The sequence below is a fragment of the Lampris incognitus genome, chromosome 2 (assembly GCF_029633865.1).
Source record: "Lampris incognitus isolate fLamInc1 chromosome 2, fLamInc1.hap2, whole genome shotgun sequence".
In the NCBI taxonomy this organism is placed as follows: Eukaryota; Metazoa; Chordata; class Actinopteri; order Lampriformes; family Lampridae; genus Lampris; species Lampris incognitus.
The window spans coordinates 43,929,801-43,945,626 of NC_079212.1; the positions used below are offsets into that span (position 1 = coordinate 43,929,801).

The following is a 15,826-nucleotide window of genomic DNA, read 5'->3' on the forward strand; positions in this document are numbered from 1 at the left end:
GACGCTGATAGGAGGAGGAGGGGGGGGGGGCAGGGCCGGAGTCAATGGAAAGGGATTATATGACACTTCTCACGGTTCATTACACTCCCAACACATTCATTTACTGCCTGCCCGCGTTTACCTGTCGTTTTCTCCGCGCGCACACACACAATGTAAATGCAGTAGTAATTAAGGATGCTCTTCACAGCCGAGAACGCTGAGACTGAAGACATGAATATATACAGCTGTGCCGGGGCCATTAATTGAGGGGGGAAAAACACAGATAACTGTTGTGCTGTATAGAGTTTCTGTCAAGCGTGTGAGCAGCTCAGTGACAAACAAGAGTCGTGTGTGTGCCCATGTGTGGACGCTTCTCACCTGTCCTCATCTGGGCCTTCGTAGTAGTACAAGACAGACAGGGATAATGAGATTCGTAAGCACAGATGGTCTGCAACAGGTCTTTCCAAATTCCACCCCTAAGCTGTGGCATTAATCAGACAACCCAACAGGATTTTATTACCAAATGTTTTATTAGAAATGTTTTACAACTGAACTCAAAACAAACAAACAAACCATACAGAGTAGGAGTAGCAAGGGGAAACGACCCATATTAAGTCTGCACATATTGCTGTGGTTTGTCAGTAATTATCCTGCAGTCTTCATTATCATGACCATACGTGGTCAGCTAAACAGCTCAATATACAGGGGTACAATATTTCCAAACCATCTCTTTTTTTTTTTTTTTTGTAATCGGTTCTGTGCATAACTGCAGTCCACTGACTTCCGGTTTCTACTGCAGCGGTCATACCAGTTTCCTGTTTGTTGGCGTGTGCCGTTGACAATGGCATATTTTTCACGATGCCTGCAAGATTTCCCATGGATAAATGTTGACGACATGCACAGAATTGTCGACGAACTTTCACAAACTTTCCGTCCGTCCGCCCGCCCATCCGGACCGTCCTCATAATTGTGGACGTAACTTGATATGTACAACTTGAAACCTCTCACCCATTTGCTGGTAGCTGCAGGTGAAAGTTTGTCGACAATTCTGTGCATATCGTCTACATTTATCCATGGTAAATCTTGCAGGCATCGCGAAAAATATGCCATTGTCAATAGCACACGCCACCAAACAGGATACTGGTATGACCGCTGCAGTAGAAACCAGAAGTCAGTGGACTATGCACAGAGCCGATTCTCTTGCTTCTATGGCCAACCCAAATCAAGCTCCCATCTCTTGTCCTTCAAATACTCATATTTTTCATTTCAATAAAATTTTAGCTACTGCAGATAATATACAGACTAACTGTTTGAGTGAATTCATGTTCACCATCCTGATTAAATTGGTTCAAGTGTCTTTTAAATCAATGTTTTCTCTGCTTTCTGAAATGCAGGAGAGGCAGATTCAACTCAGGGACCGTTGGCAGATCGCAAATCCCTATTACTTCTCCTTCAAGGAGAAAACTCTGTGTGTGTGTGTGTGTGTGTGTGTGTGTGTGTGTGTGTGTGCAATTAGAAGTTATCTGTAAGGTCCATTATTCTCTTCTTTTCAGACTCTTTGAATTCTTCACTCTTCCCATCTCCAATACTCTCGGCATACTCTGGAAAAGACAAAAGGAAAAGTTGGCAGATCAGTTTATGTGAACGCACAGGGGTGGTTGCTTACCTCTGAGGTTAGCGAGGCCATTTTGGGAGCCAGGAGACGGCATTTAATCCTCAGTGCTCCAACAGCAGGCGGAAGTCGACTGCGAATGGGGAAGCTCGAACATAGCACATAGGATTCCCACAGACACAAAGTACACCCCCACATGAAGCATCATTATTGCAGGCTGCTAGTCCTGGTAAACACCACCCCCTCCACATATCTGAAGGTTGGAAATTTCTGAGGAAAATCAGCAACACTCCACACCAGCCAGTTTACAGGACACTTTCACCTTCGGTACTGAAAGGTCAATATGGAGAGATGCTCCAACACTTGACTTCAATACTGGTCTCACCTTGACCCATGTACCTTGAGCTCACCTTCTCACTGATGAACGAGAATCACTGGACGTAGCAAACCAGCATCTCACCTGACACCCCACACAAAAGCCCCCATGATTTGACCTTCCAAGGAAGGTCGTGGTCTGCCTCGAATATGTTTAGGACTGGGCATGGCCCCTGCCTTTCCAATCTCCACAAGTAGGGCATGAGATCAAGCCCTTTCGGTGTCTGTGGGCTGGAACAAACAATGCAGTGCGCCCTACAGCACCGCGCCATCTCGAAATTCACTCAGAGGCCTAATCACCCTCAACACAACAGGACCAGATGCAAAGCCTTGGCTAACAGATGCTGCAACCGCTGAATAAATAATCCCATCTCAAGAAACCCTGGAGTAGGACCCATCATCCATCCATTATCCAAGCTGCTTATCCAAATTCGGGTCACGGGATGCTGGAGCCTATCCCAGCAGTCATTGGGCGGCAGGCAGAGAGACACCCTGGACAGGCCGCCAGTCCATCACAGGGCCGACACACACACACACATTCACACCTATGGACAATTTAGCAAGGCTGATTCACCTGACCTACATGTCTTTGGACTATGGGAGGAAACCGCAACACCCGGAGGAAACCTACGCAGACACGGGGAGAACATGCAAACTCCACACAGAGGATGAACTGGGATGACCCCCAAGGTTGGACAACCTCGGGGTTCGAACACAGGACCTTCTTGCTGTGAGGCAACCGCGCTAACCACTGCGCCACCGTGCCGCCTTGGAGTAGAACCCCATCTTCAGAAATGATTAACAACGTTAACACAGACTGCTATGTTCTATTTCAAGATTACCATTGGGGGTGAGTGGGAACTATTTATTTGATATACTATTTCTTCGTCTCATAATCATCAGTAGTGATTAAGTCTCTCTCTAGCAGTAGGCTTTCCATCACCATGCTGCTGAGAACATCTGCACACTGCCTCATACTGCATAATCATATCACTTTGCTCCACATGAAGTCAGACTGGTTTGATATGAAGTCCAAGGGACTACAGCATCTTCTGTTTGTTGGCGAGAGTGCCGCAGACGAGCTTTAGGACGCAGGAAGACGACTTGTACTCTGTTGGTGTGTGCATTTCCAACATGTGTGTCTGTGACTCTGTTCCCCATCATGTGTGCCCATCACAAGGCCCCCGAGATCATCGAATGGTCAATTTGTGAGTCTAATGGGAAGCGAGAGAGAGCGAGAGAGAGAGAGAGCGAGAGAGAGCGAGAGAGAGAGAGAGAGAGAGAGAGAGAGAGAGAGAGAGAGAGAGAGAGAGAGAGAGAGAGAGAGAGAGAGAGAGAGAGAGAGAGAGAGAGAGGAGACAGAGCGAAAGAGAGGGAGGGAGGTGCTGGTCGCCGTGTCTCGGCCTCTAAGGCAGGGATTACCCGTTAAACCCTGGGACCTCGAGACACCAAGTGAAAGACTACTTTTTTTTTCTGGGAGAAACAGCAGAGAGGGCAGAATGAAGGGGCTTTTCTGACAACATCCAGGGGCTTTGGGTAGGATACTTGGCTGTCAAAGACAATGGGAGTTTTTTTTTTGGAAGGAGGTTGCAGTGTTAGGAAGCATGTGAAGCATGTAGAGGGCTGAAAGTACAGATGGGATGGCAGGGGTTTAAGGAGGAAAAACAGGGACTTGAAAAGGTATTTCTCAGCACAAAGACACAGATTGATGGAGACACACATGTAAAGTTCGGGGAAATTTAGCTGACACTCTCATTCAGAGTAACTTACAAATAACTTACAGGACGTTTTTGTATGGGGTATGGGGTACAACAGTCTAAGCCAACATGGGAAAAAATGCTCCTTTCTGGCCTCAAGTGTTCAAGTAGACCAGAAAAATGCCCGGTGAATAAAGTAAATAAACAAAAATACTAACAATAATAACAATAACAATAATGTGCAAGAGGTGCATGCTCATCGACATGGCGATACCATCCGAACCCCCCCCCCCACCTCAGTGAAAGTCACAGAGAAGCTGACCAAGGACAAAGACCTGGAGACTGAAATCAACAGGATGTGGGGAATGAAGACCGAAACAACACCAGTGGCCATCGGAGCTCTAGGACTCATGAAGAAGGGGATGGAAAAGTTCACCAACCGTATCCCAGGCAACATCCATGCAGTCCAGAAGGTCGCCCTACTAGGAACAGCCCGCATATTACGACGAGTACTGTCAATCAAGTGACATCTGCCCTATAGTGCCTCAGGTCCATAGTTTGGACCCGGCTCTACAGGATGTAAAACAGGAAACACGAAAGAAATAATAATAATAATAATAATTAAATAATAATAATAATAATGGTAATTAAATAAATCAAAATCAAATCAAATCAATGTTATTTGTATAGCCCAATATAACAAATTACAAATTTGCCTCAGTGGGCTTAAAAGCAACACAACATCCTGTCCTTAGACCCTCTCATCGGATAAGGAACAACTCCCTAAAAAACCCTTTAACAGGGAGAAAAAATAGGAAGAAACCTCAGGGAGAGCAACAGAGGAGGGATCTCTCTCCCAAGACGGACAGCGTGCAATAGATGTTGTGTTTACGCAATTTACACAATACAACAACGAAAGAGGATAATAGAATTATAATGGAATAATAGAATATATGAAGACTATGACGTGCAGGATGCCAAGCAGTGTCCAGACACCATCAGAACAGTCCAGGACCCAAGTCACACGACCAGCATCATCATGCAAATAAATAAAGAAATAAATAAAAAAAAAAATAATTATAATAAAAGACCAGGCAAGCCAAAATAGTTTTCGATTTCAATTTTTTCAACAAGGCAGGCTCAAGACACAATGCTAGGGGAGGGACATGAGAAGCTTTTTTCTTCAAGAGATGGGTTTTCAGTTGCCAGAAGAAAGGCAGTGTGGTGCAGGCTGGGGTGCAAAGGTCATTTTACTGTTGGAGAGAGGCAGACAGAGAAACAGTCAGGGGAGGACGGCGTGATTGCCAGGTCACCATGGGAAAAGAGAGCTATACACTGCCGAGCAGCAAAACACAGCGTTGCCTGAAGGTAGAGAGGTGCAGTGCCCACAGTAATCCCGTATGTTGGCACATGGAATTAGGCAGGTGGTGAGTCCCAGAATGGAATTGACATGGGAAATCCCAGGAAGTGTCTAAAAATTATTCAAACATCTGATTCCCCCCCTTCCCCTTTTCGCCCCCAATTGTATCCGGCCAATTACCCCACTCTTCCGAGCCGTCCCGGTCGCTGCTCCACCCCCTCTGCCGATCCAAGGAGGGCTGCAGACTACCACGTGCCTCCTCCGATACACGTGGAGTCGCCAGCCGTCCCCTGACAGTGAGGCGTTTCACCAGGGGGGACATAGCGCGTGGGAGGATCACGCTATTCCCCCCAGTTCCCCCTCAAACTGGCGCTGGCACTGCGACGGACCAGAGGAGGCGCTAGCGCAGCGACCAGGACACATACCCACATCTGGCTTCCCACCCGCAGACACGGCCAATTGTGTCTGTAGGGACGCCCAACCAAGCTAGAGGTAACACGGGGATTCGAACCGGCGAGCCCCGTGTTGGTAGGCAACGGAATAGACTGCCACGCTACTCGGACGCCCGAACACCTGATTTTATAATTTCTTTTTTTTTCTGGGGGGGGGGGGGTTTAGAATGGCATTAATGATAAAACTTTTGCAAAAGCTTAAACTGAACAGCTTCTCATTTTGCACCAGTCCCGCACATTTTTTTCCCCAAATGCATAAAACGGACACTGCACGCTCGCACACACACACACACACAACAGTGGTGTGGATTATTTGGACAGACAACTGTAAGAATTAACCAGCAGAACATCAGGATTTAAAGACGTAGACGGTTACACACTCAGAGCCTGTTAACGAGAGGCAACTTGTATTAAATCCTGACAATCTCAGCATTTGTGCGGGCGTCTATAAAAAAGCGACGCCGCCTCACAAAAGATGGAGACACTGCTTTTCTGAGACAGACTGACTGAAAGGTCAGATGCTCCCTGACAGTTCAACTCCCTGAAAAGCTGCCTTTGTCATTCCTGATCTGTCTCCCGCCGTCGCCATGGCAACCCCGCAGAGCAGCATACTGTACCGTGGCTGCAGAATTCTGCTTGCCATTAAGCCAGGTCACTGGCCATGGCCCGCTCCACGACAGGCACACAAAACCTCACTCCGAAGGTCCGTCTCAGCGGCGGTAACTTAGGCTGGCCTGAGTCTTTACATTTATTTGAAAGGCCGACGACAACGCCACATAAGAGGCGGGGCTGAGAGACGAGGCAAATAAACTGGGGGGGACGTTGCTCATTTCCTGAGGCATCTGGTAAATTAGAAATGACCAAACGGTCCACGTGTCTGAGACTGAAAGGCACACACATCATTATCTGATGAGGGGGTCTAACACACATACGCACACACCGCATTAAAATGAGAGTAAAAGGAGGAAAATCTGAACTATTTAAAGGGATGAATGTGAGAAAAAAAAATCCAAACGTGGCCTGATTTGCATGCGCGACTTGGTTAAAACAAACATCTGCTGAACTCGTTCTATAAAGACCCCATGAAACGAAAAATGTGTTTTCATTCTTCTTTCCTCTCTGTATCTGCATTTAATTTCCACGTGTTTAGCACTACGTTCCAGAAATTCACAAAAAGATATTTCATTTCTTTTAGTGTTGAAAAAGAAATAATGACTGTTTTACTTGTGTCATCCTGCTCATGTACAATAACAAGACTTGTCCAATGAACGGAGAAGGAAAATGAGAAAAGATGAGAAATGAATTTACTAAGCACTGTTGTGCTGATGAGAGTATAGACTATAGATTATTGACTACTGCAAACTGTTCTCTTCTCTCACATGTCTTTTCTCTCTCTCTCTGAATGTCTTCTCCTTTCTCTTGTGTGTGTGTGTGAATGGTGTGATGTGAGCCTCCCTTGTGGGCACGTGCAGTCTGTCCTCCTCCCAGGTCTCCATGGTGATGGTGGTCGCCACCTGGACGCTGCTTGCCATCCCCCTCATCACATTTTCTTTTTTTATATCTTATAAATCCACATAATATTATTATCTTGTTTCAATGTTGTATCCTTCTCTCACTCAGATGTGTGACTAATGTTTGTTTTTTTCGGTCTCCATGGTGATGGTGGTCACGTGGCTCGGGTCCTGGGCTGTTCCGGTGGCGTCTGGACACTGCTTGGCATCCTTTTCATCATATTCTTCATATATCGTATAACTCCATTATAATTCTGTTATCCTCTTTCAGTGGTGTATTCTGTAAATTAAACACAACATCCATTGCACGTTGTGCGTCTTGGGAGAGAGATCCCTCCTCCGTTGCTCTTCCTGAGGTTTCTTCCTAGTTTTTCTCCCTGTTAAAGGGTTTTTTTTAGGGAGTTGTTCCTTACCTGATGTAAGGAGCAACTAGGAGCAAGACGGAATACCTATGCGTGAATGAGAGGGAAGACAGTGGAATGGTCAGGATGCAAGGAGTGGAGGTGACGAAGGCATATGAGTTTAAATATTTGGGGTCAACTGTTCAAAGTAATGGGGAGTGCAGTAGCGAGGTGAAGAAGAGAGTACAGGCAGGGTGGAGTGGGTGGAGAAGAGTGTCAGGAGTGATTTGCGACAGAAGGGTACCAGCAACAGTTAAAGGGAAGGTTTACAAGATGGTAGTGAGACCAGCTATGTTATATGGTTTGGAGATAGGGGCACTGACGAAAAGACAGGAGGAGGAGCTGGAGGTGGCAGAGTTGAAGATGCTAAGATTTTCACTGAGAGTAACGAAGAAGGACAGGATTAGGAACGAGTATATTAGAGTCCAAAGGAATTGAATCAAGTCCAGTTGCACTTGATTCAATTCCTCTGGATAACCATGACCTGGATGCATGAGAACATTCACAGACGAGTATATTAGAGGGACAGCTCAGGTTGGACGGTTTGGAGACAAAGCAAGAGAGGCAAGATTGAGATGGCTTGGACATGTGTGGAGGAGAGATGCTGGGTATACTGGGAGAAGGATGCTGAATATGGAGCTGCCAGGGAAGCGGAAAAGAGGAAGGCCAAAGAGGAGGTTTATGGATGTGGTGAGGGAAGACATGCAGGTGGCTGGTGTGACAGAGGAAGACGCAGGAGACAGGAAGAAATGGAAATGGATGATCCACTGTGGCAACCCCTAACAGGTGCAGCCAAAAGTAGTAGTAGTAGTAGTTCCTTACCCGATGTGAGGGTCTAAGGACAGGAAGTTGTGTTGCTGTAAAGCCCCCTGAGGCAAATTTGTAATTTGTGATATTGGGCTATATGAACAAAACTGACTTGATTTGGGCATCCAGATGGCGTGGAGGTCTATTCTGTTGCCTACCAACATGAGGATCGCTGGTTCAAATCCCCGTGTTACCTTCAACTTGGACGGGCGTCCCTACAGACACAACTGGCTGTGTCTGCGGGTGGGATGCCGGATGTTGGTATGTGTCCTGGTCGCTGCACTAGCGCCTCCTCTGGTCGGTTGGGGCGCCTGTTCAGGGAGGAGGGGGAACTGGGGGGAATAGTGTGATCCTCCCACATGCTACGTCCCCCTGGTGAAACTCCTCGCTGTCAGGTGAAAAGAAGTGGCTGGTGACTCCACATGTATCAGAGGAGGCATGTGGTAGTCTGCGGCCCTCCCCGGCTTGGCAGCGGGGGTGGAGCAGCGACCGGGACAGCTCGGAAGGGTGGGGTAATTGGCCGGGTACAATTGGGAGAAAAGAAATTGACCTGACTTAATTCTGTAACACCAAACTGAAACTAGCCAATAGCATACCAACGTCCACATTCTTCTGGAAACGCCCGGGGTCTAATTTATAACCACTGCGTACGCACAAAACCGAGCCTAAAAGAGGCGTACGCCACTTCCCACGCAAAATGTGTCATCTATAAAAACAAACTTGATGGCAGAATGTGCGCACCTGTACGTAAACGCAGATGGCGAGGTGGTGAATTGAAGCCAGATTGTATAATAATGCGCCTTTCACACATTTAAGTCAGATTTTTCATTATTTTGGCGCACACCATTTTCGGCTTTTGTGCGCACGTACACTTTTAGTAAGGATCCTACGCACTGTTTTATAAATGAGACCCCTGGTCAGTATTGGCTGTCAGTCAGACCAATCTCCCTCCCCCCACAAAGTTCCACACTGACGCTCAGTTTCAGTCCGACATGTCAAAAGTCTGTGGTCGTTCTAAATTACCTTTCATGGGACCTTTAAATGAAATTAGAGATTTCAAGACTCATGATTTGTCATTTCATTTAGCCTAACAGACAGGTGATGATAATCAACAGCTTAAAGGGAAACGGTCATAATTATCATCATCATCTCTAGATATATACTGTAAGGATTAACACTCCGCCGTTTCTGAAATGTCGCAAAAATCCGCGAATGTCAAAACATACTTCCAGTTTGCTGATAGGCTGCAACGTGTAAGAAAATCTGAATAACAACGCTACATTATACATCTGTATGAAGCGCTGTTATTCATATTTCATGGGACAAGTGTCTGCCAGTGATGCAAGCGGCCAACACAGTGTTTCAGGGACACACAAAAGACGGCTCAGTATGACGGTTGCTAATGGAGTGTTATACCTACACCATACGTATAGATAATGTGTACAATCATGACTGTATCCCTTCAGGCGATGATCTTAGATAGATGAAGTGCCACAGACTCTTCAAAAGTGGCTCAAGTGTTAGCAATGACTGCAAACGACACCATGAATAGAAATGAGCTTTTAGCAAAAGAAATCAGACTCTACTCATGTCATCAGTAGCCTGGGGTAGTAAGTCTTTCCACAGTTATTCAGACCACACACCAAAAGGGGAGCTTAGTGATCTGCTCTGCAGCTGAGGGCCCAGTGAAACCTTGGCATGGTAAAGGTGTTTGCACCAGGCTAGTGGACAATATGGATCCTTACCATATCATGCTGACACTTAAAAATAAACTTAATTTATATTCCATTTTTTTCAAATTGGTGCAACGAAGAGCTGTCTCAATTATGAACATCCTTAATAAAATTTATGGATGAATTCACCAAACCTATCAAGTGTCCGGTGCGAGATGTCTTGTGGAGAGCAAACTAGTCTCACAGTGCTGACCAACCAAGAGATCTTTCGCCCCTTTTCCACTGCATGGTACCGCCTCGACTCAACTCAACTTGCTTTTTTTTTTTAGGTTTGTCATTGGGCAACAGTTAGGGATAGTACCTGGTACCAGGTCCTTTTTTTGGTAGCACCTCCGTCGAGGTTCCAAGTGAGCTGAGCCGATACTAAAAGGTGACATGAAAATACCACTATAAATAAATAAATTAAATCAAATACAAATATAGATAAATATAAATATATGTTTATTTATCTAAATATAAATAAACCATAAATAACCCAGTCCTTGTATAACCAAAGTGAGAGCTGTGTCCGCGTTCTTGGCCCAAAGTCAAACACGTTTTTGGTGGGTGTTGGACTCCACCAAGGTTGTCTCTTGTCTCCGATTCTGTTTGAGCTATTCATGGACAGGATCTCAAGGTGCAGCCAAGGTGAGGAGTGTGTCCATTTTGGGAACCTCAGAATTGCCTCTCTGCTCTTTGCAGATGATGTGGTTTTGTTGACTTCATGAGAATGCGACCTCCAGTGTGCATTGGGGCGGATTACAGCTGAGTGTGAAATGGCTGGGATGAGAGTCAACACCTCCAAGTCTGAGGCCATGGTTCACTACCGGAAAACGGTGGATTACTCCCTCCGGGTTGGGGATGAGTTGTTGCCTCAAGTGAAGGAGTTCAAGTATCTCGGGGTCTTGTTCACGAGTGGAGCGGGAGATTGACAGGCGGATTGGTGCAGCATCAGCAGTAATGCGGACGTTGTACCAGACCGTTGTGGTGAAGAAGGAGCTGAGCCAGAAGGCAAAGCTCCCAATTTATCAGTAAATCTTCGTTCCAACCCTCACCTATGGTCATGAGCTTTGGGTGGTGACCGAAAGGGTGAGATAGCGGATACAAGCGGCTGAAATGAGTTTCCTCCATAGGGTGTCTGGGCTCAGCCTTAGAGATAGGGTGAGGAGCTCGGACATCTGGAGGGAGCTCGGAGTACAGCTGCTCCTTCGCATCAAAAGGAGCTAGTCGAGGTGGTTCGGGCATCTGATTAGGATGCCTCCTGGGCACCTTCCTTTGGAGGTTTACTGGGCATGGCTAATTGGGAGGAAACCCCGGGGTAGACCCAGAACTCGCTGGAGGGACTACATGTCCAATCTGGCCTGGGAACACCTTGGGATCTCCCAGGAGCAGCTGGAGGGCGTTGCTGGGGAGAGGGACGTCTGGAGTGCCCTACTTAACTTAGCTTGCTGCCACCGTGACCCGACCCCGGAGAAGCGGCTGATAATGAATGAATGAATGAATAAATATAAATAAAATCTTTAAAAAAAAACAACTAGTCAACATGCCCACATATGACCAGCGGGGCTTCAGTTGGCAGCATTACAGAGCCCGTTGCTGCCGACTGTGGTAGTATAGATTGTGAACGGTCTGACAGGACGCGGAAGCAGGGCAGGCTAAGCTAACTGCTAGCCCATGCAGACCGGCAGTTCCGACAGTCATCCTGGCTGGCGTTTGTTCTCCTGGACAGTGATTTTTTTTAGTTTAGATATATGTGTTAGTTTGGATATATGTGTTCTTGTAGTTTTTGGATATGGGGTTTTGTCTTTGCGTTGCACTGCTGTGGGCTGGGGGAAATGACGTTTCATTTAATTTCATCTGCATGAAATGACAAATTAAGTGTTTCTGATTCTGAACAGCCAATGAGAGACTGCTGAATGGTGAAGGTATGAGGGGATGTTCCAGTTGATAATTTCCTTTGCTCATACCTGATTGTAACTGCTTGAAGCAGAGCGAGCGTGTGGGCTGCGTTTGAGATTATTGTTTAAAATCTAGAAGTTCAGAGCGGCAGCGCTCATCATTTTGCAGTGGTGCTGCGGCGGTGCTGTTGAATCCATATAGAGGAAACACCGCTGTAACTTTGGCATTTAAAAACGACCGTTATGTCATTTTTCAGATGTATTAGTATGTGGTAATAAGACTCTTCAAGAGAACAACTACCTGCAACCAAGCTGCATCCAAGAAAGATATTCACAATCACGACCTGAAAAGTTCAGATCTCTAGGAACTGCTGCAACATACTGTATGTCTACCAGCAAAAATAAAAGTCATCCCCACTGTGGCTTCAAACATGCCATTTAACCTACCTGTGTGCTTTGCTCAAGAAAAACTCATGTGTGGCTCTTACTGCCTGAGTGAAAGCCGTGTTCGCCCTCCTAGCACCATTAGCCTTTTCCTGCCCCGGGATTGCTTCTCATTCCGCAAGCGAAACCCATTAAGGTCAAGATGCCGGAGCCACCGGCATTCTCTGCATCTATTTAACCTTTTCCTGCAGTCCCACATTGACTAGGCGTGGCACTTAAATGGAAGAGGGCACCATGGAACAGACTGATGGAATGGGTGGAGGTGCACACTAATGCCTCATGCACGCAGGCACACAAACACACACACACACACACACAGACATACACACACAGATGCAGATCAATGTCTCATGACATGCCAGTGCATTTGATTTCACAGTCAGTGGTGGATACACAATACAGCTTAAGACACACAAAAACCCACACAAGCAAACTCTACAATGCAAAAAACGTCAAGTACACACACAAACACGCTTGTTAACGCAGAAGAAACGCAAACCATTAAAAGACACATGCACACAAACACATACGCACATAAGAATGAAAAGCATAGTCACATAATAAATATGCAGATAAAATCACAGAAGAAGAAACACAAACAGAATATGTGTACTTGCACGTGCACACACAAACTCACAAAGCACAAATATATTCTCTCTCTTTTGGATTCGAGGACAATTCTAACAGATGGACATTTGGTGCTGTCGGAGGTCATGCATGGGACTACCCAGTTACGTGACGGTTTCTCTACCCACTAGGACACACAACAAATGCCGCACCACGTTTCCTTTCAGGGGTGTCATCATATTTGACAATACCGAGAAGGAATGGCCGATTTCATTGTAAAACGATGTATTTGAAAAGTGGAAGGAGAAAAAGCTACTCACCTCTCATGATGTGTCGCACCACTTTGACAGAGCCCCCTCGCAGGTTGAGAATTTGGTGGACCCTCTGCTGCAGCTGCACAGTGACAGAGCACACAAGACAGGGGCAAGAATGAAACCCAGCTCTGAGAAACACCCCCCATTTTGCATCGATATCAACAAGGGGGGGCTGGTGAGAGACTGAATAACATTTGCTTTTTTTAATTCCAACCACGCATTTTAAAAGACGAAGGGGATATCCTCACATGCAACTGGGCCGGACTAAATTCAGACAAGGAAATGCCACACACAAAGTAATGTACAATCATCATCATCAGGTCAAGTGTCCACGGATGGCTCTGACCCTCTCACGCCACCCGTCTCTATCCTGCATAGCAGCCGGAAGATCCTCAGATGGACGTCCTGTGTCGTCGACATGTTGATTGGTGTAGTTTCTTGCAGGCCTTCCCACACGTGTCTTTCCACGTTTGGGTGACCAAAGCAGAGTGTCGCTTGCAAGTTCTTCCTTGCTCCTCCAGCAATGACCATCAAATCGAACCCTTCGTTCTCGCATAGTGTTTGAGATGGCTGGTATATTGCCATACAGCCACTTCTTTTGAGGGGGCTTCTTCCAGGATACATTTAGTGCAGCACACAGCATTCTGGTGAAAGCCTCATCAAGTTTGGATTCAAGCCGTTTAGTGAGGGTCCAAGAAGATGACCCATAGTAAAACTAATTTAATGCATCTGTGATGAACTGGCGGCCTGTCCAGGGTGTCTCCCTGCCTGCCGCCCAATGACTGCTGGGATAGGCTCCAGCATCCCTGTGACCCTGAGAGCAGGATAAGCGGTTTGGATAATGGATGGATGGATTAATAATAGATACCTCTCTCTAGATCAGTCATTCAACCTGAAAGCATCAGAACTTCTAATGGAATAGAACATTTCTAATAACACCCGTCTAGTGGAGAAATAGAGCCGTAACGTGACGTCTGTGTGCATAACGCATGGAAAAGTAGTAGCAACCCTACACAAAGCTTTTCCTATCTTACTTTCTCAGCTCCTTTTACTAATCTTGGCTGGGTTTCCCAAACATTATAATAATAAAGATAATAATTAAATTTACATAGTGCTTTTCTAGACACCCAAAGCACTTCATATTGATATCTCCTACAGCACAGTGTCCACGTCACTGCACTGGGATTTGATATTTGTTGTTATTATTAGGACCAGAGGGAAGGCTGCCCCCTAGTGGTCCACCAACATCACTTCCAGCAGCAACTCAGGTTTCTCGGGAGGTCTTCCATCCAAGCACTAGCCAAGCCCATACCTGCTGAGCTTCCGACATTTGGCAGAGCCAGGGTACATGCTGGTATGGCCGCTGGCTAACATGTCCAAACACTTATGGTATTGAAAACTATATCGCAGTTTGTAACTTTATAATTAAGTTTTCTTTATTAATCCCCTTGGGGAAATTCAGTTCCTGCAAATTAACCCATCCAAGCTGTGATCTGTGTAGCTAGGAGCAGTGGGCTGCCGCCTTCATTCAGGGCCCGGGGACCAACTTCAGTTCTTTTCCAATTGCCTTGGTCAGGGGCACAGACAGGAGTATAAACCCTAACATGCATGTTTCTTTTGATGGTGGGGGGAACCGGAGCACGCGGAGAAAACCCACCACAGACACGGGGGAGAACATGCTAACTCCACACAGAGGACAACCCGAGGGTTCGAACCCAGGACCTTCTTGTTGTAAGGTGACAGTGCTAACCACTGGGCCACCATGCCGCCCTGTTATGGGTGTTTTCCCAAAGCACGGTGTAGCCTATGTTGTTGGTAAGGTGTCCTCAAGGCTCAGCGTTTTCGGTTTTTACCAATTTTTACCGAAAAATAACCAGATTTTTAAACTGATTTTCACCTGGATTTTATGTTTCCACGGATCCAAAAGTTGTTCCTGTTCATGTGAGGTTATGTAACAGTGTCCTCTTGTGGCAAAATTCGGCATACTGGATGGCTTTGAAAAATAAAAACCGAAAACGTTGAGCCTTGGGTATCCTCTAAATTTTGACATCCTCAGACATGTTTTATGTGTGTTGACTGCCTCTTAATGGGTGTAATTGCTGGAGTTCATAGTGACCATCACTATATTAGCACACTTAAAAGTGTTTGCTTGCCACCTTAACATGCTAAAAACTATATCACTTCTTGTTATGATCTTCCAGGTAGCTCTATGCTCTATTCTGTTGCCTACCAACACGGGGATCCGGGTTCGAATCCCCATGTTACCTCCGGCTTGGTTGGGCATCCCTGCAGACACAATTGGCCGTGTCTGCGGGTGGGAAGCTGGATGTGGGTATGTGTCCTGGTTGCTGCACTAGCGCCTCCTCTGGTTGGTCGGGGGTGCCTGTTCAGGGGGGGGGGACTGGGGGGAATTAGCATGATCCTCCCACGTGCTACGTCCCCCTGGTGAAACTCCTCAGGTGAAAAGAAGTGGCTGGCGACGCCACATGTATTGGAGGAGGCATGTGGTAGTCTACAGCCCTCCCCGGGATTGGCAGAGGGGGTGGAGCAGTGACTGGGGCAGCTTGGAAGAGTGGGGTAATTGGCCAAGTACATTTGGGGAGAACAACGGTGAAAAATTAAAAAAGAAAAAAAAAAGAAGATCTGCACATCAAAAGAGGGTTCTTATATACTCAAGCTAGGTTTGTTCTTCATTCT

General features: G+C 46.3%; 1 protein-coding gene across 1 annotated transcript in view; it reads right to left on the bottom strand.

Moving 5' to 3' along the window:
• Positions 1-504: 504 nt before the first annotated feature.
• ctnnbl1 (catenin, beta like 1) overlaps positions 505-15,826 on the bottom strand; it is a 109,056-nt gene continuing 93,734 nt past the window's right edge. The window contains exons 15-16 of the mRNA XM_056274192.1: positions 13,136-13,208; positions 505-1,580 (exon numbers count right to left, since the gene is read on the bottom strand). Coding sequence (XP_056130167.1) covers positions 1,492-1,580; positions 13,136-13,208 — 162 coding nt within the window. The 3' untranslated portion in view covers positions 505-1,491. The remainder of the gene's footprint in view (positions 1,581-13,135; positions 13,209-15,826) is intronic.